At 36.1% G+C, this 24,441-nt stretch overlaps 3 protein-coding genes across 9 annotated transcripts; 2 read left to right on the forward strand and 1 right to left on the reverse strand.

The window, feature by feature from the left end:
• The first annotated feature begins 508 nt into the window (after positions 1-508).
• LOC111392262 lies at positions 509-3,044 on the forward strand. The gene is made up of 7 exons (XM_023017558.1): positions 509-961; positions 1,088-1,629; positions 1,860-1,961; positions 2,045-2,353; positions 2,411-2,487; positions 2,624-2,664; positions 2,772-3,044. The coding sequence occupies exons 1-7, from the start codon at positions 509-511 to the stop codon at positions 3,042-3,044; spliced, it is 1,797 nt and encodes a 598-aa protein (XP_022873326.1).
• Positions 3,045-7,775: 4,731 nt separating this feature from the next.
• On the forward strand, positions 7,776-19,984 carry LOC111392268 (ABSCISIC ACID-INSENSITIVE 5-like protein 2). 3 transcript variants are annotated; one of them, XM_023017569.1, is made up of 4 exons: positions 7,776-7,958; positions 8,166-9,125; positions 9,216-9,287; positions 19,618-19,984. In XM_023017569.1, the coding sequence occupies exons 2-4, from the start codon at positions 8,256-8,258 to the stop codon at positions 19,693-19,695; spliced, it is 1,020 nt and encodes a 339-aa protein (XP_022873337.1). In that variant the 5' UTR covers positions 7,776-7,958; positions 8,166-8,255; the 3' UTR covers positions 19,696-19,984. The 3 variants fall into 3 exon arrangements, with proteins under 3 accessions (XP_022873337.1, XP_022873336.1, XP_022873338.1); XM_023017568.1 differs by having other exon boundaries at positions 7,777-7,958; positions 8,213-9,125; XM_023017570.1 differs by lacking the exon at positions 19,618-19,984 and adding an exon at positions 16,586-16,615 and having other exon boundaries at positions 7,777-7,958; positions 8,213-9,125.
• A 593-nt stretch (positions 19,985-20,577) lies between these two features.
• Positions 20,578-23,301, reverse strand: LOC111392266 (transcription initiation factor TFIID subunit 11-like). Of its 5 annotated transcripts, none has more exons than XM_023017565.1 (6): positions 23,106-23,299; positions 22,038-22,148; positions 21,821-21,977; positions 21,382-21,469; positions 21,135-21,234; positions 20,736-20,955 (listed from the first exon to the last, which is right to left on the reverse strand). In XM_023017565.1, exons 1-6 carry the CDS (start codon positions 23,113-23,115, stop codon positions 20,828-20,830), a joined length of 594 nt encoding a protein of 197 aa, XP_022873333.1. In that variant the 5' UTR covers positions 23,116-23,299; the 3' UTR covers positions 20,736-20,827. The 5 variants fall into 5 exon arrangements, with proteins under 5 accessions (XP_022873329.1, XP_022873333.1, XP_022873334.1 ...); XM_023017566.1 differs by having other exon boundaries at positions 21,821-21,959; positions 23,100-23,299; XM_023017563.1 differs by having other exon boundaries at positions 23,100-23,299.
• Between the last annotated feature and the right edge of the window lie 1,140 nt (positions 23,302-24,441).

Below are 24,441 nucleotides of genomic sequence, written 5' to 3' on the forward strand. Positions count from 1 at the left end.
ATGTGAATGACTAGTAGGTGGAAAATCCCTAGCAGTTTGAGGCACCGTTTGTGAAGGTTATTACCAAGAAAAACAGGGTTGTTGGGGCGAAAAAATCTGTTCATGTTGGGCCCTCAAAATCTAGGCCAGATTTCTCAGCAAATTTCAATGAGGCAGATTCTTGTAAATCTGGAAATGAAAAGCATAGAGGCAAAGTCAAGGAAAAAAAGAAGTTGGGATCAACAGTTGACGAGAAGAAGGGATCATCCCTTGCTTTAACATCATGAAGATCGCTTCTTGGAACATTAGGGGTATGAATCCACCCCTTAAACAAATTGGGATTCGAGAGTTTATCAAGCTTCATAGCATTGATATTATGGAAATTTTGGAAACAAAGTTGGGGGATTGAAAATTGAAGAGGATTTTGGGGAATAAGTTTGATGGCTTCATGCAAGTAAATAATTTTTGCACACATAGAGCCGGAAGGATCTTAATTTTGTGGAATCCATCCAAAGTTTTTTTGGATATGATGGAGGTTCATTCACAAATTATCCATTGTAAAGCTACTTACAAGGTAACTTCTTTTACTTTTCTTGTGAGTTTTGTATATGGATTTCACACTATGGTTAATCAAAGGCCACTTTGGAATACCATTATAGAGCTCAATGAAAATGTGTCATTACCTTGGTTGATTCTTGGTGACTACAACAATGTTCTTAAGTTTGATGAGAAATGTAATGGGGCGGATGTTACCCCTTATGAAATTAAAAATCTTGCAAATTGTTGCCTTAAAGTGGGTCTTACGGATGTGCGGTCCATTGGTTGTTTTTACACGTGGACTAATGGGTTGGTTTGGAACAAAATTGATAGGGCAATGGTCAATGATTTTTGGGTACAAAATGGGGCATTTGTTGAAGCAAATTTCCTACCTTCCGGATGTCTTTCCGACCACTCCCCTTGCATTGTCTCTATATATGACCGTGTTGGTAGAGCAAAAAGTTCTTTCAAGTTTTTTAACATGTGGACCAAGCATGGCGACGTTAATGATTTGATTAGAGCTTGCTGGAAATTTTACTTGCGAGGGACAAAATAATTTATCCTTTGCAAGAAATTGAGCAAACTTAAGGGTGCTTTGAAGGAGCTTAATTTTAAGCATTTTGGGCATATTTCGACTAGAGCAAGTGAGGCCAAAAATGATTTAGAGGCTCCCCAATTACAGTTACATAATCAGCCCATGAATATGCATTTTCAGCTTTTGGTTGCGAAATTGAGGAAGAAGACCGTTGGTTTATGTGAAGCGGAACGTAGTTTTTATTACCAAAAGGCTAAGTACGTCTTTCTTAAGCAAAGTGATAAATGCACAAAGTTTTTTCACTCGATCGTTAAAAGGAATTCTAGTAGGAATTTTATTGATACTATACTCAAAGAAGATGGGAGGTATACTACATCACAAGATCAAGTTGCTATGGAATTTGTCAATTTCTATACTTCTTTGCTGGGGAAAAATTGCCCTACTCGGCCTATTGAGATGGATATTGTTATTAATGGTCCCTTGATTTCTTTGGAACAAGGCAACAATTTGATTCGGGACATTTCTTATGAGGAAATTAAAGATGCTCTTTTTGATATTGGAGATGAAAAGTCTCCCGGGTCAGATGGTTACACTTTTTTTTTTTTAAGAATGCTTGGGGGACTATTCGTGATGATTTTGTTGGGGCTATCATGAAATTCTTCTCTTCGGGTTCCATCCTCAAACAAATCAATCACAAGGCCATTGCTTTGGTGCCTAAATCGGATCACACCCCGCATGTTGGTGATTTTAGGCCCATCTCTTATTGTAATGTTACTTACAAAATGATAGCTAAAATTCATGCTTGTAGATTGAGACCCATTTTGGGAGACGTTGTTGATCATGCACAAGCCGCTTTTGCGAAAGGTAGGAGTGTCACGGAGAACATTCATCTTGCCCAAGAATTCTTGAGGTAATACAATAGGAAAATGGTTGCTACAAGATGCCTCCTAAAAATTGATCTTTCAAAAGCTCGGTAAGTTGAGATTTCCTTAGAGACGTTCTTCATGGGTTGCAATTTCCCTCGAGATTTGTTCATTGGGTTATGGAATATGTCACTTCTACATCATATTCTATAGCTTTGAATGGGACTTCGCATGGTTTTTTCAAAGGTAGGAAAGGTCTTCGGCAAGGTGACCCCCTTTCCCCTTTCTTATTTGTGCTTTGTATTGAATACCTCTCAAGATTGCTTAAAGCTGCCACGGATGATAATGATTTCAATTTTCACCCAAAATGTGGTTCCCAAAAGATCACCCATTTAGCTTTTACGGATGATTTGATGCTATTTGCTACGGGAGACGTTATGTAGGTAAAAATTGTCATGGATTGCCTTTCAAATTTTAGTTCGATTTTGGGATTAAGGTTGAATGTTCTTAAATCCAACTTGTTTACTGCTGGAATTCATGGACAGCTTCTTGAAGATATCTTAGGATTAACAAGTGTTCCATATGCGTTTTCGATATTTAGGCATCCCCCTTGCATCGAAAAAACTTGAAGTAAGTTGTTATGTTCATTTTCTTGACAAAATAACAACATATATTGGTGCTTGGAATTGTTCTACATTATCTTATGCAGGCAAGATTGAACTTATAAGGCGGTTCTTCAAGGAGTCGAATGTTTTTGGCTCTCTATTTTCCCTATTCCGACTACAATTATATCAAAGATTGTTAGCTTTTGTCGGAAATTCCTTGGGGGTTCAAAAAAGCCGTTAGTTGCATGAAAGAATATTTGCCTTCCAAAAGAGGAAGGAGGCCTTGGATTAAAGGACTTGAAGAGTTGGAATTTAGCGTTACTTGCTAAATGCCTTTGGAACATTCACAATAAAAAGGACACTCTATGGATTCGGTGGGTTCATCAAATTTATCTTAGTGGGACTTGCATTTGGGAGGTTTGTCCTAGAAATGATCATTCTCCACTCTTCAAGAAACTATTGGAAATTAGGGACATTCTTCTTGTAAAAGATGCTGCCCAACAGTTTTTAACTAATGGACAGTAAGGGGCATTGGGTCAAATGGATGCTGGCATTGCCCCTTCTCGGCATGCTATTTTTGGGCCAAATTACTTTGTTGGGAATGCACAGAACTTGGGGGAAAATGGGCACAATCTGGACAGCATTGCAAGCGGGCAGATTGCTTCATTCGGTAGGCAGTTTTTGGAATTTTTGGACGAAAATCTGAGTTGTTCTGCAAGTGATAAATTCAGCACAAAAATTGCTTATAATTTTTTTAGGCCTAAGGGTACTTTCAAGACTTGGGGAGCCGAAGTTTGGAAACCGTGTATTACATTGAAGCATTCTTTTATGCTTTGGTTAGGGGCCCAATCAAAGCTCCTAACTAAAGACAAATTGCTTTTCTTGGATATTGTTCGTAAGTGATTTTTGTGGGCATTTTGTGGAAACTTGCGACCATCTTTTCTTTAAATGTTTTTTTACATCTAGCTTATGGGGGAATATTAGGCGATGGTTCAGCATTATGAGATCTATCTCAACACTTGCTAGTGCTCTAAAGTGGTTGAAAAAGAAGGTCCGTGGGACTTCATGGCTAAGTAAGACGAAGAGGATTGTTCTTGCAAGCACCGTTTACTACATTTGGCTTACAAGGAATAGGAAGATTTTCGAAGACCTCTCACTCTACTTGGATTGCATTGTGAGACGGATCAAGACACACGTATACAAAGTTATGTTTACCTTGTATCCAGATGTCTTGATTCATTTCGAATCCTTGGCATTGGGTCATTGATCTTTTATGCATTTCACTTTCTTTTGTCTCTCCGGGGTATGCCCGGAGTAATAGTATGTGACATTGGTTTTTGATTCGCCTAGGAATGCTCGGCGTACTTGTATATGGAACATTTTTTATCAATGATATTTACATTTACCGATAAAAAAAAAGAAAAAAGAATAGTCCTTCCCTCTTTTTCTTTTTTCTCTACAAGTTTTGGTTTGGAATTGATTTTCAAATAAGAGAGAAAAGAGAAAGTGTTATAATGTTGGAGGAAAAAGAAAGTTTTGGCCGTTCAATAAAGGAAAACTACAACTCTCATTTCAAGAAGTAAGTTAGGGATATGTACCATTGTTTTTGCTTATCGATTGATGCATGATTTTGTATGAATATGCTATTTAAATTTTTATTATTATTATTATTATTATTATTTTTTTAAATGGCTAAGAATCGAAAGGTTAATCCAAGGACCAAAAGGTTAATTATGGCCATAGAAGATACCTACAAGTAAAGGGATTTTTTGTAACTACACAGATTCTTCAAAATTAAGGGAGTTGCTTATAATCCATTTATAGTATGAATTGTGACTTTATTTATGTAAATTATGTTATAATTGATTGGGTCACAAATGAGATATCCCTATTGAGTATTCACGTACTTATTCGCTTCCACCTCTTCACTCTACAAGTTAAAGGGTTTGAGGATAACGATGGATGACTTGAATATGATGGAATCAAAGAGGAAAGAAATTATGTCAAACACAAATTTCAAGGTTATGATAGAAAGTTCTCATGTTTAAAACATGTTTTAAATTTCCGATGGAAGTTAAGTGCATAAGGAAGATTGTGATATATTTTAAATGATTTCCCTGTATTTTACTTCTCAATATAAAATGTCAGCATTTGTGCTTGAATACAATGTGAATAAAATTACAGTTATGCTTTCAAGTAAATTGAATAAGCATGAATCGAGTTGGATGTGAACTTCTATGATAAAGTATGATAGAAATCCTCAGTGACTGAAATGTGAAATTTTCAAATTTTTGTTTGATTTTTAAATGATCTTCACATGTATTCTTCAAGTTTTTGGACGAGACCATTGGGGCTTGACAGCATATCATTCCTTTGTCCAAGCACTTGGAATCACATCAATCGGAGGCTACTAGACATATCTATGGTATTTTTAGTATGCCATGTCATGTTTATTCGAGAGCACATTTCTGTATGCAATACGTTAACAAGTTGAGTGCCTAAATGATCAAATTATTTACGACATTTTAATACGTTAAACTTACATAATTTTTATGATCTTTCGCTAAAATATAATAGAAATCCAAGTGTGTTTGGTATGTCGACTAAATCTCGACTTAATGTAGCAAGCTAAAGGGTTGGAATAAGAAATGACGTATGCTTTAGTATCAATCGAATCTTAAGATTTGGGTGTTAATGCCTGTTTTGTCTGAGAGTACTTTGGATAGACAACGATGCCAACTTCTTATAGCCATCACTGGAAATGGTCACTAGTTAAAACTTTTTCAGCAAAATCGCTAACCGCAAACTCCACATGATGCCTTTTACAATAAGAAATTTGCTTATATTTTTCATTAGACTTGAGCAAATGATAATAAATGGTCTGGTGAAACTACTGCAAAAATGTTTACAAAATTCGATGTTTGGTTGTAAAGTTGTATACAACAAAGTAGCATAAGTAAATCGACAAGGCATCGAGGTATCAGGCTGTAAATAATATAGAAAGGACTTAATCTAGTAGCACAATTGACCACATGATTATTAGAAAATTTCACCCAACTCAACGTTGATCTTAAGAACGAAATTATTCATAACAAGACTCTGAAAGAGTTATCATTTGTATTTGTCCTTCAGTTTGAAGGTGATATCATTACTGAAATTAGGAGAACCATTGACAAACTTCCTAGGATTACACCAAAAATGACTAAAAATTGTGTCCCATTTTGTAAAAAATCGAAGTTGGATGACCAAGCAAATACACCTTGTGAAAGAATTGTTGTACCACAATGACAACATTTGGCCATATGCTTACATGAAACAAAATGAACCATTTTATAGAAATGGTCAACAATCACTAAAATGGAATCTTCCTCATTTTCACTATGAACCAGAATCGACTATATTTATAATAAATTATATATTAAATAATTTTTAAAATAAATAATAGAATTTAAATAAATAAATGGAGAGAAAAAAATTGAAAATTTAAATTCTGATCTACCTTGTCACTTAGAAATTTCATTGGGACAGGCCCGCACAAGTGCTATAACAATTAAGGCTCATTTGAGCCGCGTTTCAGTTTTGAGTTTATTTTTATTTTTATATTTTGAAAGTCCATTTTAAAATTGTTGAAACAGCATTTGATCTGTTATTCTAAAAAAAATGTTTCTCTCAATGAAAAATTGAAAAAACACTATGGCTTGAAAATTTGATATATTATTTTATAACATTTTATTTCATAAAATTTGATTATTCAATAATGCATAATAATTTAATATTAATATATTATCAATTATTTATATATATATATGAAAATTTTAATTATTTTTACATTTTTTATGTTTTTATAATTTTAGATTTTAGATTTTATCTTTTCGATTTTTTATTTTTATTTTTTTATGTACACGCTTATTTCCCATCTATTAGTGTTTTTATCACTAGAAATACTTGAAACGTCGAAAATACATTGCGTGTTATGTTATAAGTTTAATTTTCTTCTTCTTTTTTATTTTTATTTTTATTTTTTTTCTTCAAAAATACACTTTCGAAAGTATCAAACCAAATAAAATTTTGAATATTTTGCAAAACTAAAAATTGAAAACAACAAATCAAATACCTACTTAGTAATTTACTTAGGTACGCTATTTTTTTCTAGTTCCTTCAGATTGGTCAGCATAAAGGCCACCTAATTTTGAAGAAAATCCCATTTTAGCGATTTAACATTTTTTTCCCAAGCTTATTCATTGAAGTTCCAATTTTTTTAATGACTATTGCATCACAAAATTTAGCGTCATTTTCTGTCCAATAAACATTTTTTTTATAGGAAGAATTGCAATTAGGATCCCAAATCTTTTAAATTATTGTAAACTATATCTAAATCTTTCATATTTATAGTTTGGATCTCAAACCTTTAATAATGATGGCACAAAGAAGAGATGAATGAAATCCGTCCATTCCTACGTCAATCAACCAAAAAATTAAAATTTTGACTTATTCCGAGCAATTAAGTGAAGGGTAAAATGGTCATATTACCATTCCTAAAGTTGCGCTCATATGCTTACAAATATTAACAGTAGCGAGAGATAGATAGATAGATAGAGAGGGTTTTTATTTAGGGTAAAAAAAAATGAGGGAAACTAAATAAAATGTTTGAGTATAGTCTGCAATGATTTGAAAAAATTGGAACTCCAACTACAATTCTTCCTTTTTTTTTAATATAAAAAATACGAATGTAATAAAGCTGATTAGTTGTCTAGGTGCATGACTATAGCGTGTCCATTGTAAAAGTCACGTTTACCGTTCATTTTGATAGCAAAACTTTCGGATAAGATTTGCATCACTGTTCATTTAATGCAATAATTAATGTCACCTGAAGTTAACATTATCTACTAAGTAGGATGAAATTATTATCGTCGATAAAAATTAAAACGAAACACGAGTAACTAATAACGAGTTTGAAACAAAAAAGTTAGAAAACACCATTGCATCGTTGTCCATTTAATGCAATAATTAATGTCATAGGAAGTATAATGCAAGAAAAATTATTTGCCAGTACAGATGGAATTATTATTGGTGACTAAATTGAAACGGAATTGAAACCTCGGGAACGAACAATGAGTTTTAAAAAAGGATAAGTAACTAAAGTGACTTATCTCAAAGTTGGGTGACTTCCACTGTTTTTTCCCAAAAAAATAGTATAAAATCCTACGGTGAATAGAATGTGGGTCTGTTTTCGCATTTCCATAGTTTTTATTTATTTATTTATTATTATTTGTCCGTTTTGGCATATAAATTTGTATGTCTGTATTATTTTGTGCTGAGGTAGATTGAGCTCTCAGATTTTTGCAGCAAAGGCTTCTGGGCTTTTTGTTCTCTTGTAGAGAAATTTGGACCACACTCGCTGCATGCAAATTTATCTTCTTTCCAGAGTTTCTTCTTCAGGTGAGTATATTTCTACCTTTCTTTTCCCTATGATATCTTTGTGCATTTTCTGGGATTTGATCTAGGTGTTAATTTCTGTACCCCATACTTAATTTTACTGCAGAATTTTATTAATTTGTAATGCATTTTTTTCTTTGATTTGATGGTTTTTTTAATCTTTTGTTTTAATAGATTGAATGTACTTTTTATGCTTTGTTTTATGTTAAGGAGTTTCAGTGTTCTGTTGATTAAAGGGTTTTTGGATTAATTTCCAGAAAAGTTAAAATTGAAGAGTGGGCGAGAGAAGGGAAGTGTTAAATGGCAACTCAAACGATGGGATCTCATGGTGCCCGTAGTAACAGTATTGGGGGAGATCCGACCCAAATGCGAAATCAAAGTCAGGACCCAAAATCGAATCCACTGGATAGGCAGGGGTCCTTGTATAACCTCACGTTCGATGAGGTACAGAATCAATTAGGGGATTTAGGGAAACCGTTAAGTAGCATGAATCTAGATGAACTTCTCAAGACTGTTTGGACTGCCGAGGCTAATAATAAAGCTCCGGAAAGTGTTGATTACATGTCTGCTGTACAAGGCCCCACCCAATCCACTTCTGGCTCCTCCTTGAATCGACAGTCGAGCTTGACACTCTCTAGGGATTTGAGCAAGAAGACTGTCGATGAGGTTTGGCACGATATTCAGCAGGTGCAGAAGAGGAACAATCTTGACAGAAAAACCACTCTTGGTGAAATGACACTGGAGGACTTCTTGGTGAAGGCAGGGGTAGTTGCTGAGTCATCTCCAATGGAGAAAGGTTCAGACTCAGTGTTAAGGGTTACCGATCCAATGGATCTACCACAGCAAGCTCAGTGGATGTCATATCAGTTCCCTTTAATTAACCCACAGCAGCAGCAACAGCAACAGAACATGCTGCCATTTTATGTGCCTGGCCAGTCAGTTCAACAGTCTATTCCCATCAGTGGAGACCTGATGATAGATGAAGCCTATCCTGAAACCCAAATGACAATGTCTACATCTCCTTTGATGGGGGGCACTTCGTCAGATACGCAGACGCCTGGGAGAAAGAGACGTGCACCTGATGAATTGACTGAAAGGACTGTTGAAAGGAGACAAAAGAGAATGATTAAGAACCGGGAATCTGCAGCACGATCAAGAGCAAGGAAGCAGGTGAACTTTCATAACCCAACTTGTGGATAGTATATTCTTTATCTCTTCACCTTGACTATAACCCATAAAATATTACTATGTGATCGGCAGGCTTACACTCAGGAGTTGGAGAACAAGGTTTCACGTCTGGAGGAGGAGAACGAAAGGCTTAGGAGACAAAAGGTAAGGCTTTGCCATACATATCCTCAACATATTTGTTTATTGTCATTTTAGCATTTCATTATCATAAATCGTCTAACAAAGACGTCTGCACTGTATTTACCTACTAATGAGTATTTCTGGTGGCGGTACTGAAAATTAAGAATATGCATCTGATAGGCCCCCAATCACGCACACTTATTTTAGAAGAATCAAGAGAAAGGGAGGGAGTGGGGGTAGTAACTAATTCAGTTAAGAATCTGTTTTGGCACACTTATAAATAATAGGGGAGGAGAGAGGAGGGGCATGACCGGATTGATGTAAGTGACATTTAGGAGAGATTCAGCCCTCTCGAAATGCTGCTCATTATCATTCTAGTTTCTGTAATCGTTCTTTCATTAATATAAAATCTTTTAGCTTCCATAGATCCATTGTTTCTTTGTCCAACCATCATCTTCCCCAGTTTTTCCCATCAATATTGGTATCAGAGCACCCTAAGTCAGCCAAAAACACGACCATGACTCTTGCAGACAGAATGCGGGAATTGGAATAGAAGGTTGAAAGCAATCATCAAGAGCTGCAAACTGGTCTCGAAATTCTACGATCGGAGTTTAAGTCGATGCATTTCAAGTTCGATCTTTTGCTGCGTGCTTGGGAAAACCAGGAGAGGGAACGAAAGGATAAGGGCCCAGCCATTGAAAACTCATCGGTGACACAACAGGAATCCGGGTTAACCGAGTCCAGATTTGAGGGAAGTCAGAACAGTGTGGGGTTAAGCAATGACTGGAGGTTGGAGCCACGAATCCGGAGTTTGAAGATGCCCGTTTTTGAAGGAGACGGTCCAGACGGGTGAATTTTCTGTGTGGAGAGGTATCTTAGCCTCAATTGAATAAGTGGAGGATAAAGTTGAGACAGCTATTGTATGTTTTGATGGTGAGGCCTTGGCATTGTATAAGTGGGAAGAGAAACGAAGGCCACCAACAAATTGGGAGGATTTGAAGGTACAAATCCTTTGCCGTTTTCGGTACACGTAGGGAGGATACTTGTGCGCCCAATTTCTCTCCATCTGGCAGGAGGACACGTTTAGAAATTATCGTATGAGGTTTGAAACATTGGCCACGCCGTTGAAAAATGTCTCTGAAAAGATGCTCGAATCCATTTTCCTTAATGTGTTGGTGCCAGAAATCAGGGCTGAGGTATATTTACTTAGACCGGTGGACTTGGAGCAAATGATGGAAGTGGCCCAAATGGTGGTGGATCGAAATACTATTAGCCAAACAACCCATATCAACTCATGCCCAATTAAAACCAAAACTATCCCACATAATAGCCTAAATCCCCCACAAACCCACAAAACCCAAGCCCGAACCACAATACCCCTACATCTGACCATGAATCGCCCTAAATTTTCCACACCCTTCAGGAGAGTCACTGACGCAGAGCTTCAAGCGAAGGAAGAAAGAGGCCCGTGCTATCGTTGTGACGAAAAGTTTACTATTGGCCATAAATGTAAGAGTAAGGAGCTGCAAGTACTGGTTATTCGGGAGTTGGAAGAAACAGAGTAGTGAGTGCCAAAGGAATTGACAGGGAGCGAAGTCGTTGTTGACGACGTGGTGGCGCCAGAATCGGAGGTAGGTTCGATGGGTTAACCTATCGAACTCTCCATTAATTCGGTGGTTCCTGGAACAATGAAGCTATAAGGATTGATCGGTCCGAGGAAAGTGGTGGTACTAGGGGATAGTGGAGCTTCCCACAATTTCATCTCAGCTAGGCTAGTGCAAGAGGAAGGGCTTCCATTGTCAGGCACGACTGGATATGGTGTAATAATGGGCACAAGATTGACGATGAAAGGAGAAAGCATTTGCAGGCAGGTAACATTGAAGCTGTTGGGTTTGGAAGTGGTTGAGGACTTCCCACCTTTGGATTTGGGGAGTTTCGACGTCATACTCGGAATGTAGTGGCTACAGAAGTTAGGAAGGATGCAAGTCGACTGGAATAATTTCACGATGTCCTTTGCCAAGGAGGGGGTGACTGTTAACTTACAAGGGGACTCAAGCCTTAGCAAAATTCCAATATCATTAAAATCCATGTGGAAGACTTTCAAGGAACAAGGTAAGGGGCTTTTATTGAAATTAGGGGCCATCACGCTATCCCACAATCCACCCTTGCATCGGCCACCGGCAATTATTGAAGAAGTTCTGGAAGAATTTAAAGGAGTCTTTAAGGATATCACACAGTTGCCTCCCAAACGAAGACAGGACCATCCAATAGTGTTAAAATCTGCGCTGAGCCAATAAGTGTCTGACCTTATCGATACCCCCATTTTCAGAAAAATGAAATTGAGTGACTAGTTCGAGAGATGTTAGCGACGGGTATCATTCATCACAGCACGAGCCCTTTTTCAAGCCTGGTGCTCTTATTAAAAAAAGAAAGACGATAGTTGGCCTTTTGTGTAGACTACTGAGCTCTAAACAAAGTAACCGTGCCTGACAAATTTTCGATCCCTGTCATTGATGAATTACTGGATGAGCTACATGGAGCTAAGATGTTCTCAAAAATCGACCTCCAATCAAGTTACCACCAGATTCGGGTTAAGGCAGAAGATGTCCCAAAGACTGCTTTCTGAACTCATGAAGGGCACTATGAATTTCTTGTCATGCCCTTCGGCTTGACTAATGCACCGGCCACCTTTCAGTCCTTAATGAATGATATTTTCAAGGACATGCTCAGGAAATGTGTATTGGTGTTCTTTGACAATATATTGGTATATAGTTAAACGGAAGATGAGCATAGAGACCACTTGTGGAGAGTATTGCAAATCCTAGCAAACCACAAGCGTTTTGCCAACAAGAACAAATGTTCTTTTGGATAGAAGACAATTGAGTACCTAGGGCATATTATCTTGGAATTAGGAGTTGCGACTGACCAGTCCAAAGTTGCAGCCATGAGTGATTGGCTCAAACCGAAGAATCTAAAGGAGCTGAGGGGATTTCTTGGGTTAATAGGTTATTTCAGACGATTGGTGGAGGGGTATGGGAAAATGGCGTGGCCCTTACTCAACTATTGAAGAAGGATAGCTTTGGATGGAATAACACGGTTGAGGTCGCATTCAATAAACTTAAGGAGGCCATGACAACAACTCCGATATGAGCCCTTCCAGATTTCTCACAACCTTTCATTATTGAAACTGATGCTTCTGGTATTGGTTTAGGTGCGTTTCGATGCGGAATCAGCGACCTGTAGCCTATTTCAGCTAGGTTCTTCCACCCAAAACTCAGGGGAAATTTCTTTATGAAAGGGAGCTCATGGAAATAGCTTTGGCAGTGCAAAAATGGAGGCATTACCTACTCGGAAGGTGATTCGTGGTGCGAACAGGCCAAAAGAGCCTCAAATTTCTCTTCGAACAACAAGCGATCAATGAGGAATATCAGAAATGGTTGACGAAATTATTGGGTTTTAACTTCAACATCGAATATAAACTTGGACTAGAAAACAGAGCAGTAGATGCATTGTTCAGAAAAGTGGGAACAGTAACATTTATGGCTCTCAACATTTCAAGTGTCTTGCAAATAGTTGAAGTAATTAGAGCACAGATGGAAGATCAGCTTCTAAGTACGGTGAGGACTGCCATTAAGGATAATCCAATATCTTACTTAGGTTATGCAATTGTGTAGGAAGTCCTATTATACAAGGATAGGATCACCTTACCTAAGGACTCTCCTTTAATCCGGCTGGCTCTACAGGAAGGACATGATAGCAAAGTTGGAGGGCATGGTGGATTCCTTAAAACCTACAAGAGAGTTGCTCGCACATTTTACTGGGTTGGCATGAAGAAGGACATTTAGGAGTACGTGGCTGCTTGTGAAGTATGTCAACAGTGCAAATACTCAACATTGATTCCAGCCAGCCTGTTACAACCTCTACCTATTCCAAAGCGAGTTTGGGAAGACAAATCTATGGACTTCATAGAAGGTATGCCTAAGTCGGAGGGGTTTGATTCCATTCTAGTAGTGGTGGACCAACTAAGCAAGCATGCTCATTTAATTGGATTCAAACATCCATTCACTGCACCCTCAGTCGCTTCAATCTTTATCAAGGAAATAGTTTGTTTGCATGGGATACCACGCTCCATAGTATCTGACAGAGACAAAGTGTTTCGAAGCAAATTCTGGAGCGAAATGTTTCGCTTGCAGGGGACGAAATTAAAGCATAGTTCGGCCTATCACCCCCAAATCGATGGCCAAATAGAAGTGGTTAATCGAAGTGTGGAAACATATCTGCGCTACTTTGCTACATTCAGACCAAAGGAATGGCACTGTTTTTTGGCTTGGGCAGAACTCTCATACAATACGTCATTCCATGTATCCGCACAATTGACACCTTTCGTATATTATATGGGGGAGAACCCCCAACTTTGTTGCCTTTTGAGAAGGGCACCTACATTGTTTCTTCCTTGGATCAGCAATTAGTAGAATGTGATAGAGTCTTGGAGGAGCTCAAGGTTTACTTGCAGAGAGCTCAACAGCAAATTAAAAACTTGGCTGATAAGCACCGACGGTCAGTAGCAGGTGATTTAGTCTATTTGAAGATGAGGCCGTATCGTCGCAAAACACTGGCACACCGGATCAATGAGAAGCTGGCTCCTAGCTACTATTGACCATTCAAAATTGTGGCCAAGGTGGGGAATGTTGCTTATAAACTAGACCTGCCACCGAGGACCGTAATTCACCCAGTCTTTTATGTTTCACAGTTGCGGAAAGCTGTTGGGGAGCATCATTTGACCACTCAACTGCCACTTAATCTTGGTGCGGATTGGGAACTAACGGTAGAGCCAGAGGCAGTGTTGGGAACCTGAACTGTTTCATCAAGTGATGCTGAGGATATGGAAGTGCTGATAAAATGGAGAGGAATGTCTCCAATGGAAGCCACTTGGGAACCGTACAACCTAATCAACCAACAATTTCCCACTTTCCACCTTGAGGACAAGGTGGCTGAATTGGGGAGGGTAATTGATAGGCCCCCCAATCATGCACACTTAGTCTAGAAGAATCAAGAGAAAGGGAGGGAGTGGGGCTAGTAATTAATTCTATTAGGAATCTGTTTTGGCACACTTATAAATAATAGGGGAGAAGAGAGGAGGGGCATGACCGGATTGATGTAAGTTACATTTAGGAGAGATTCAGCCCTCTCGAAAGGCTGCTCATTATCATTCCAGTTGCTGTAATCATTCTTTCATTAATATAAAATCTTTTAGCTTCCATAGATCCATTGTTTCTTTGTCCAACCATCATCTTCCCCAGTTTTTCCCATCAGCATCCCCATTTATCTCCAATGTATTTGTTTAATGAATTTTTATTGATGGTGCTTGCATGAGTGAACATTCTTTTTTCACTAGTAGTTTTTCATTTTTATTGAAGCATTGTTATAAATACAGAATGGTAAAGCATCATTTTTTTGTGTGATCATGAATTTTTCATTATCATATATCGTCTAACAAAGAATGGCAAATCTGTTTAACAATGATGCTTTCATATAGCATAAGCATAGAAAACTCGCAAAAAATATTATATATTAACCAATCCAACAACTTCAATTTTCTAGATAAATTTGTGAAAAATACAGTATAGAATAAGAAAGATTACATGCACAGTTATATAAAAAATAAACGCAGAGAACTTTTATGCTTAAATTAACAAAAGAAAATAAAGAAAACAAACTCAGTGAATCCCCTTCTTGAGCACACGATTCACTCTTTTACCACTTACCAGTTACCATCATGCAATCCTCCTTTTAATAACAGAAAAGATTGGTCTCCCCAAAGTTGTTATTTGTGAAATTCCAAAATGATCCTCTCCATTTCGTTTCAGCAGCTTGTTAGTGGAGGCTATTTCAGGAATTCTTCCAAAATCATTGTATATGCTAAATGTTACCCAATGTTCTTCCAAAGCCAGTGGTGTCAATTGACCTACTAAAACTAACCAAATATTTTGAATTTCCTTGCAAGGTGCATCACTGACATCAAGTTTTCCTTACATATGCCAGTTTTTAGGTTTGTTAGAACCAAGTTAAATGAGATGCACTTCACCTAGTCCCCTTCTTAGATATAATTTAGTTCGTTCCTGTGGCAGGACAGATAATCTTTTAACGAAACCATCCTTTTTGTTGCCTTATCTTAGACGAAACTTAACTTGTATGATTGGAGCTGTGAGTTTCCCTTTGTGTTCTTGTCACACCAAATTTATTGATATTCACCCAATAGTTTTCCTTACATCTTGTCCCCTTTAAAATAAATTTAATAGTTAAGGATTAAGAAAACAAAAAGACAAATAACGTTCACATCCTAAAATTTCCCCTTGTTCTGGCTCATATTTTTCCCTCTTTTGACGTGCTGGAGCTACAAGCGATTATTTTCTGAGAATATTTTCTGAGAATATTCTTTCCATAAATCACCGAGACCCATGATTCAAACAGAATGTGAAGGCTCAGCACATGGGAGCAATTCACCTTTAAATACACTAATCAATTAAAGGGTATGAACCGTATAATGCACTGTATGTTGAAGATGTTTTAGGTTGTTATGACACTTCTCTATTTCCTTTCTTGTTAGATTTACACTTTTCTTGTTACCGCTTTTTCTAATCATGGCTGCTGATTCATCAATATCTCGAGAACATGCCGAGTTACTGGATACAATGAATTATGCCGAGTTACTGGATACAAAAGAACATGCCCTGCTACTCTCTTCAAACTCTAAATTATGGTTGTACTACTGAATCATTTTGTATGGAAGATTTTATGACTTCAAGAATTAAAATGAGCTTAATTATAAAGGTTCCAGCAACAGACGAATTGAGGAGTTGAAGAGGTCTGAAAAATAGGTATAACTGAGTTTATGAGATCATTTATGAAGCCCAAATATCTTGTGATTGCACATATATTTGAAGAACTAAATTAGAAAACTGGAGATTCTTATATAATTGTAAAGGCACTGTCCAATGTCTTAAGTGGTACCACATTCCGAAAGAAGAATGTTTCTTTGGTGAAAAAAATTCTGTTTCATAATCACTGAAGGACTGAAACATTAAGTATTTACAGTATGTTCTATAACTGTTACTCCTTGTTACTAAACAACATTATCTTTCCATACAACTTCTCAATCTCATGCCATGTATTGCTCTTTAAATAGATATCTGACCTCTCTAAGCATAAGGATTTTCCCTTGACAATAAACTGATGTAAAATGAGTTGCAGATTACTCTCTATTATCCTTGATAGCTAACTTGGGGTTGGACACATTATTAAATCTTTTCATGTGTCTACAGTTACCCAAAATGTAATAAACTGTTTCAGGGAGCTTGGGTGGGTTTGATGGCTAAAATGATATCAAGGTGTGATTTCTAATGTCATCATAGTTTCATTTTCTTCTTCTGGATTATGAACTGTGTGAATTTATTTAATATTTTACCAAATCACTAATAAACTTCCCGTTTTAGTCCTGAAATGTCAAACTTCACTTGGTACAATTTATTATGAATAAAAGCTTTGCATGGACTGCATACTCAGACGGTCACAAACGAGGCTCAAAGATACGAAAATGTATCCAGGAACCAAGCTCACTGGCTCTCGCGATTTTATCACTTTTAAAGGGTTTCCTGCAATCTATTAAGATTGGTCTAGAGTAGGCCCTATGGTGCATTATGCACTGATTGTACATCGTTGAAGTTGATTTTTGTGGAGTCTGAAAATAGTTTGTTTTACTTTTAGCTTGATTTGTTGTTGAAATGAGTGTTCAACGAATAATCCAGGTTTCAGCTATGAACATGGTTCATATACACCTTTTTACGTCTTGGGTTTCTCAACTTGTCTCATGTGACTAAGCTTTAGTTCCTATATAGCAAATATTTCTTCATCTTCCTTTCTTTATGTGTCGTCTACCACGTGCCATCTCCCCAAACTTAAATAGAGAGTTATTCTACGTCCACCTACTGAGGACATCCAGGCTTTTTTATTGATTTCTAATTGGACATTTCGAGTTGGACTTTATTTTTTTGTTTCTTATTTATGTAATTGGCTTATATTGGCCCAAGCCCATGCTAGTTAGGGTTTTTTTTTTTTTTTATTGTTTAAATCTAATTTGCTATGTAATTTCAGTAGTTGATGATTGAATAAAAGTATTTGGTAGCTTGTGGCAATTTTTGCTCTCTTCTTCCATTATTCTTCTTCTCCCGCTTCTATTGTTTTCTTATTCTGTCATCTCTTCCCCTAATTTCTTATTCCTGTTGATTGGTTTTCTCATTCTCCATTGGGTATTCCTATTGGTGCTGCATCACCATCTCATTGAATCAGTTGTGTGAGGAAGTGAGAAACAGTCAAATAACAATACATTCTGGTAGAAGTTTGAACTGTTAAAAGGCATGAGGGGAAATTTTCAGTTCTTTTAGATAATTTTCAATATGGGAAAATCTACAAACGACCCCCCATATATAGGGACGTAGTTCTGGAATTTGCATTTTAAATCCAGGTTATGGGCTTAACAACTAACAAATTTTGTCAAGTCTCTGTCAAAGGAAGTTGGAAATTTTGCAAATATACTATCGTATTGATCGAGAATGATCAAAATGACCTCGAAAATTCAAAGGAACACTTAATCTGCACTTCATCATAGACATGGTTTACCAAAATCATTTGACAAATCAATAGGACAGTTCTCAGTTCCTTTCTTACCTGGACATCAAATACCCATTTCTATTTCCACAAAAATTCCAATATTTTCCTATTCTCACCACCCAACACTCCATTCTTCATAGAAATCCCATCTTTAAACTCAACCCCTAAATTTCTTCTTCTTCAAGCCCATCACGTTCCAAAGAATGACCACGAGCGAGTGCACCTTTTCAATGTGACTTTTATCTGCACCTTTTCTTTCCAACTCATTGAACACTTTCTTCCAAAACTTGAGGAAATCATTAAAGTCTACCAAGCGGTCAAGAACTAAAGGCAAAGATGCTCTACTGTAGAAATCTAATGCCTTTGGAACCCCAATTTAAAATAGTTAAAAACAAGTGCCAGGAGCTGTTTTTGGCCAGCTTGTGGAGAAAATTGTGTTGGTGTTGCTTCTTGGTTTTTAGCAAGAATTTAACTCCTAGGAATAACGGATTCTTGCATATGTTGAATTTAATACTAAAGAAGGCCTTGCAATTTTATGTGGATGCTGAAAAGGCTAGTTTTTAATTAGTGATTGAAGAGAAAACCTGATTGACAATTCATAGTTGGGACGGAGATAGGTATTATGAGAGGGAGAGTTGTGTATTATTTATGCAAAAAGAAAGCAAGAGACTGATAGGTGTTTTGTCGAGAAGGAAAAAGAGTGGTCTGGTCTTGCATGATGGAGGATTGTATGCCCCTGCTTTATATCATGTGTATTTTATCCATTTGGCAATTTCTGTTTAAATTGATGAATGACTTTTAATTGCAGTATGTAAAATGTAATTTCTCAAGTTACAGTACATGAAGTGTGATCAAACTCAATACAAAATATTGGGCACGACTTAGTTGCAAATAATCCTTTTAACTTATGCTGGGCCAACTCTATTCCCAAAAATTACCTACTTCTGCTCCCCATAATACTTCTCATTCTTGAACTTGAGATGAGATGTGAGTATTCTCTTGTTCGGTACAGTGTATCACTATCATTCTGTCTAATTATAGAGAAGCTTTATACAGTATCAAGACGTGTATTCAGGACCTTGGAGGTTCTGTCCAAAGTCCTGCATAGAATTATATATGACTGCATAATAATCCTCTGGTTTAAACTCCGACAGATAATTCATTCTATGTAAGTTTCTATGTTAAAAGCTCCAAGCCGATTTCTTCTTCTCTCCCTCTGTTAGTGCAAACGTGATGGACTTCTAGTACTCCATGTCCTTTTGTGCTAGTTAACCGAGTGTCATGTTCATTTTTCTTGAATTGAGTTCGGAAATGTTGCATTGTGAAGTCTAGCAATCCAAGCATGGCATTTAATTCTGTTATTAGGTTGTCAGTTAACTTTGCTCTTTGAATAGTGCCATGGCCACCTTCATTTTTTCTTATATTTCTAAGTTATTTCGGCAGTTTATCGGTGTCTTTTGAGATTTCTAATGCCCATTTTTTATGACAGGATAAAGTATTTTAATCTTGAAGCTAAAATCTTCTTATTCTTAAGAATTTGAGTTTCCAACTCCATTAAAGAGACTTGCAACATCTATGATTCAATCACTAGACTCCCTTTTGTATACATGACGTGCAAATTTCATCATCCTCTAATTTTACGTCCTCTATTTATATGTTCTATCCATTTCTTGAACTGTACTTGCAGGAACTGGAGGTGTTGCCTAGTATACCACCACCAGAGAAGAAGTATCAACTCCGCCGCACAAGCTCAGCCCCGATGTGAGGACTGTAGATTCATCATGTTCTTATGTCAATTTGCTGTTCATTTTGTTGGTGTTTGTTTCTTTTTTACTGTTTATGCGGGTTACTATCCTTGTCCATACGACAGCATCGGGATATTATCATCTGGTTGTCTATCTTGCTGTAACATCCCTTAGCTGTCCGACCCAGTCGAACTTTTTTCCTGTATGTACATTATTTAGTCTTAACTTGGTATTTGTGAAACTGTTTGATATGTGGACATTTACCATCAAGTTTGATGTCTGAAATTTTGAAAGAATTTATTAGGTCAACTTTTACCTTGTATTTTTTACTATTTTTCTTGACGTTGATATTTTTAACATTTAGGTTAAGGAGGGTGGTCCATTTCAAATTCTTTGTTTATTTATGATTGGGTGTTGGGGGGTGGGGGATTCATAAATAAATAAAATTCACGAGCCTCTCCCTATTGTGTAGGGATTGTACACCATGATGTACAAAGCACCATAAATCAAACACGGGTACATCTGAAATCAAAATAAATGAAGCATATCCAGCACAAAAAAAGGACAAAGTAACAGTCGTGTTACTTTTCCTAAACAAGCCTAGAGATCTCCATAAATCAAACACGGGTACATGTGAAATCAACATAAATGACGCATATCCTCTGGAAACATTATCCAATTTTTACCAGTGAAAGTGGTCAACCAAGATGATTAATTATAAAAATAAGACATAAATGCACATTTGACATATTAATTCTTTCTATATCGACAAGAAATTCATTCCTACACAATCTTGCAACATTTACAATGGAAAATGAACCAAAGGAAAGTTCAAGGATCGAATTCGTCGAGGACTAGTGCTTTAACTGCTATTTTGATTCCCTCCAAAACTTTCATGCTACGTAAAAACCCTAGTACAAAATCATTTAAGTTAAAAAATTCTCGTTCTCCATAATCTTGTTATGGATAACAGACAAACATGATCCAGGGCAAGCCATGGAGCAAATATTCAGATGCAAATACAAATATAACCATCCTTATCGAAGTTTTGAGGTCATAATTACAAGGAAAAGAATTAACGTATCTATATTGGGCTTTAGAGTTCCTTAAGAGGACACTATGGATTGCCACAAGTTACTACAGGGCGCTCTTTTAGCAGAATAGCCTTGGCACTGATCTTTTCGGAATCTTGCCTTCAAGTTTTAGTCTTCTATATGCTTCTCTCATGTGACATGGCCTGATTGGCCCAGACTCCCCTCTATCTGCCATCACTATTCTGGCTGCAAAATTATAGAGCTTCAGTATAGTTCATATTGTTGTATTTATATTTCAGAGTAACACAAAGAACACATGTAAGTTTTTCTACTCAAAATTAGCAAGAGAACCTCTCCAATTAAAAAATAAATAGCATGGGAATAACTTTTGTTAATAAGAATTGCCAAATACTGAATCAACATACCAGTTTCAACAAGCTCCCCAACAAACATTTTTGCTATTCCGGATACCACGATGGTCATAGGCATAGAAATTTTGGCACTTCCAGTTATGCTAGTCAATAACTGCAATTAGGACACAGTAAAAGATCGTGACAATGGCCATTGCTAAAAGAGTTCATTGAACAATTTTGTTATTTCACAAAATACTAGATGGGAGAGAGAGGAGGGGAGACCGTTGAGAAAAGAGCACAGGAATGAAATGATGCCTACCCTTTTCATGTTTGATTTCTGAAATCCAGATCTTCGAAATGATTCATACCTACTCATCTGTTCCTCCGTAAATTGAGACAGAATACTCCTGGCAAAGAAAATGAATTCAGGAAAACTTGAAAATGAACCTGTTTTCAGATGAACTAAAGAAGTGAAGGTCAATTTATTTATTTATGAGATAAAACTTGAAAGCCTTCACATTTATGATTCACCAGTAATGGGAACACAAATAAATCTTATTCTTTGACTCCTTTATTAAAAAGTTTCATTCTCTGCTCTTCATTTTTGTTTTGATTCTCTCTACAATTGGACAAAACACCACTGAGATGAATGTTATAATTCTTGTTATTTTGAGAACTGATGTGTTATCATTCTAATTCTTAATGAAATTTCAGACTAAGAAATCAATGATATTATACAAATGAATCAGTTAACTCACTGCATAATGGCCACTTTATCAGGATCGCCACTAGAAGGGAACTTGCCAAGCTCAACATCCATGTTCTCTTCCTCTTCTTCTTCGTCTTCTTCTTTAGACTTGCCAACAGGGCCAGCAGTCACAACGGAGTTTGATGCAGCTGCAGAAGTTGAAGGATCTGTAAGATGAAGATTATTAGCCATGTCATCATCTCCACTAACATCTAGAGTGAGGGCACCTCGAGTTTTTTCTTCATTCTCATCGGGGCCAGTGGGGGATTCAGGGGGCGATACATCTTGCTCCTCAAATGCAACTTCAAAAGGATCCTTGGATTTCTTCATTGGAAAACCTACCAACCAACGTCATCAATAGCAAATTATTCAGATCATGAAGTAAAAGAATATATTTTGTACACGAGTGACAGAGATAAGTACAAGTTTAGGCCAAAAAGACTCTGTAATCCACAAATTTCAATAATATTCTACGGGGATAAGATTTGAGTTAATTAAACGATTAATCTCACTCAATTTTACAAAGCCTTTCCCATCCATCATCCATCTAAATTCCATTCATTTACGTGACAAAAAAAAAAAAATCTTACGTGGTGGATGAAAATCGTGGCAATCTTCGGTGTTAAAAATTGAAAGTTAATTAAATAAGTAATCACTAACCTTTACCTTTAGTTACTGTTTGCCCATTCAAAATGATCTCATTTAACTTTGATTACAGTTCGTTCAATCAAAAATAAAGATTACCGATCGCTCACTCATATTTACATAATGTTCCCGGAGATTGTGCTAGTCATTCGACGTGTATTTAAAAGAGGACAGTTTGTCCTACTGAAGCAGCAGTAAAACCAGATCAAGAAATAACATTAAGATCGCATAAGCTTGTAGTCAAAAGAAAGAGAACAGCCCAAATAGAACAGGGAATATGGCTATTCATAGTTAAGATTCCGATAGTCGTCCTCACTTGGGAGTTTGATAATTTTTATTATATATCACATAACAAACTAAACTGCCATATGTATTCGTAATTATGAATGGCATTACTCAATCAGGAAAAACGAGATGATAACAGCAAAGAGAAAAAAAAAGCAAAAGAAAGAGAAGAAACCCAAAGCCCAGTAAATATAACTACAAAAGAAAAAAATATAAAAATGATAGGAAGAGATAAAACCTAGACCCATATAAAAAGGAAAAAAAAATCAGACACTGGAAAAAACGAAAGAAAGAAAATTTCAAGAATCAGGCGAAAAGAACTATATAAAAGAAAAGGATAACTGGTTAAGGGTAATTACCTGTACCTAATTGCATTTGAAAAAGTGTGCTGCACTCACTGATTGCCCAGTAGAGTTGAGATGTGTGGTGAAGGGAGGTAGGCAACCGCCGTTGCTAGTGGTTGGGATTTGTGTTGCGGAAGACGAAATTATTTCCAAATCGCAGTGTTGGGTTGGAGACGGCGACTGGTGGTGATATGTTTTAAGGATGGTCTTGAGGTTGCCTTCGTAAAGGAATAATTTTCCTTTTTGCAAAAAAGAAAAAAACGAAATTATTTCCAAATTGCAGTGTTGGGGTAACCTTTTTCATCCAAAAATAATAATAATAATAATAATAATAATAATAATAATAATAATAATAATAATTATAATAAATAATAATAAAATCTTGCTATATTTCTAATTTATTTTTGTTTAAAATAATATTATTCATAATTAGAGCCGACGATCAATATCACGTGTGAATTTGTTATTTGATATATTAATTTCTTGTAATTTTTTTTGACTCAAATAATAAGTCGATGACTACTTTAATTACTGACTATGAATAATATTATTATTTTTTTTCTTATTTAAGCCTCTGTTTCGTAAAAATTAAAATCTTGATTTTTAATATAAGTCAAAGTTAACAATTAATTTTGAATATATATATTTTGTAGTACTCACAATTTTTCAATCATGCATTTCATCAATTTTTATCAAAATTTACTAAAAATTTGAAGGATAAGTTTACACAAATTGGGTTAAATTCATTCGTGGACATTACAATTTCTCAATTGTCAATTTGGGCACTATACTTCAATCTCTATCAATTGAATAACTGTACTTAAATTTGATTCAACTGCCAAGAATTGAGATATAGAGGGTGTTTGGTGAGGATTAAAATTAATTTTTTTTGTAGATTTTAATAGAAATTTTTGAAATGTGTAGTTGAAAAATTGTAGAATCCAAAAAAGATATTGTTAATATTGATTATTTGACTTCGACTTAGATTAAAATCTAAGCCAAACAGGACTATAGCAACCAATTGACAATTAAGTTAAGTATAATGAACGCAGATGAAATTAAACCTATACAAATTTAACATATTTTTGTATGGATCCATTTCTTTGGACGAAATCTTCAGATTTTCTAAATGTAGGGGATAAAGTATCTCTTTGAGCCCAATTTTTAAAAATAGATTTTTTTAAAAAAATATTTTTTTTAATAAATGGGTGGTTAAAAAGTACCCAAAATTTTGAATTTACACATAATTATTTTATTAAAAGAATGTGTGATTAAAAATAAATTTGAAAAAAAAAAATAATAATCTAGCGAATGGGGCTAAAACTGGGAGGAAAAAAGTTGAGATCTGTATAAATTG

The sequence above is a fragment of the Olea europaea genome, unplaced genomic scaffold (genome assembly GCF_002742605.1).
Source record: "Olea europaea var. sylvestris unplaced genomic scaffold, O_europaea_v1 scaffold910, whole genome shotgun sequence".
Classification (NCBI taxonomy): domain Eukaryota; kingdom Viridiplantae; phylum Streptophyta; class Magnoliopsida; order Lamiales; family Oleaceae; genus Olea; species Olea europaea.

Bases quoted from the DNA above. Each gene is read 5' to 3' on its own strand.
- LOC111392262 (XM_023017558.1), top strand. From the start codon at position 509: ATGGAGGTTCATTCACAAATTATCCATTGTAAAGCTACTTACAAGGTA. The intron at 1,630-1,859 runs GTCAGATGGTTA...TCATGCTTGTAG, and splicing joins GGAGATGAAAAGTCTCCCGG to ATTGAGACCCATTTTGGGAG. The intron at 2,665-2,771 runs GTTTTTGGCTCT...GTTGCATGAAAG, and splicing joins GGTTCTTCAAGGAGTCGAAT to AATATTTGCCTTCCAAAAGA.
- LOC111392268 (XM_023017569.1), top strand. From the start codon at position 8,256: ATGGCAACTCAAACGATGGGATCTCATGGTGCCCGTAGTAACAGTATT. The intron at 9,126-9,215 runs GTGAACTTTCAT...TGTGATCGGCAG, and splicing joins GATCAAGAGCAAGGAAGCAG to GCTTACACTCAGGAGTTGGA. The intron at 9,288-19,617 runs GTAAGGCTTTGC...CTGTACTTGCAG, and splicing joins AAAGGCTTAGGAGACAAAAG to GAACTGGAGGTGTTGCCTAG.
- LOC111392266 (XM_023017561.1), bottom strand. The intron at 21,470-21,820 runs GTGAGTTAACTG...TTTCTTTGCCAG, and splicing joins GATAAAGTGGCCATTATGCA to GAGTATTCTGTCTCAATTTA. The intron at 20,956-21,134 runs GTATGTTGATTC...ATAATTTTGCAG, and splicing joins TGGGGAGCTTGTTGAAACTG to CCAGAATAGTGATGGCAGAT.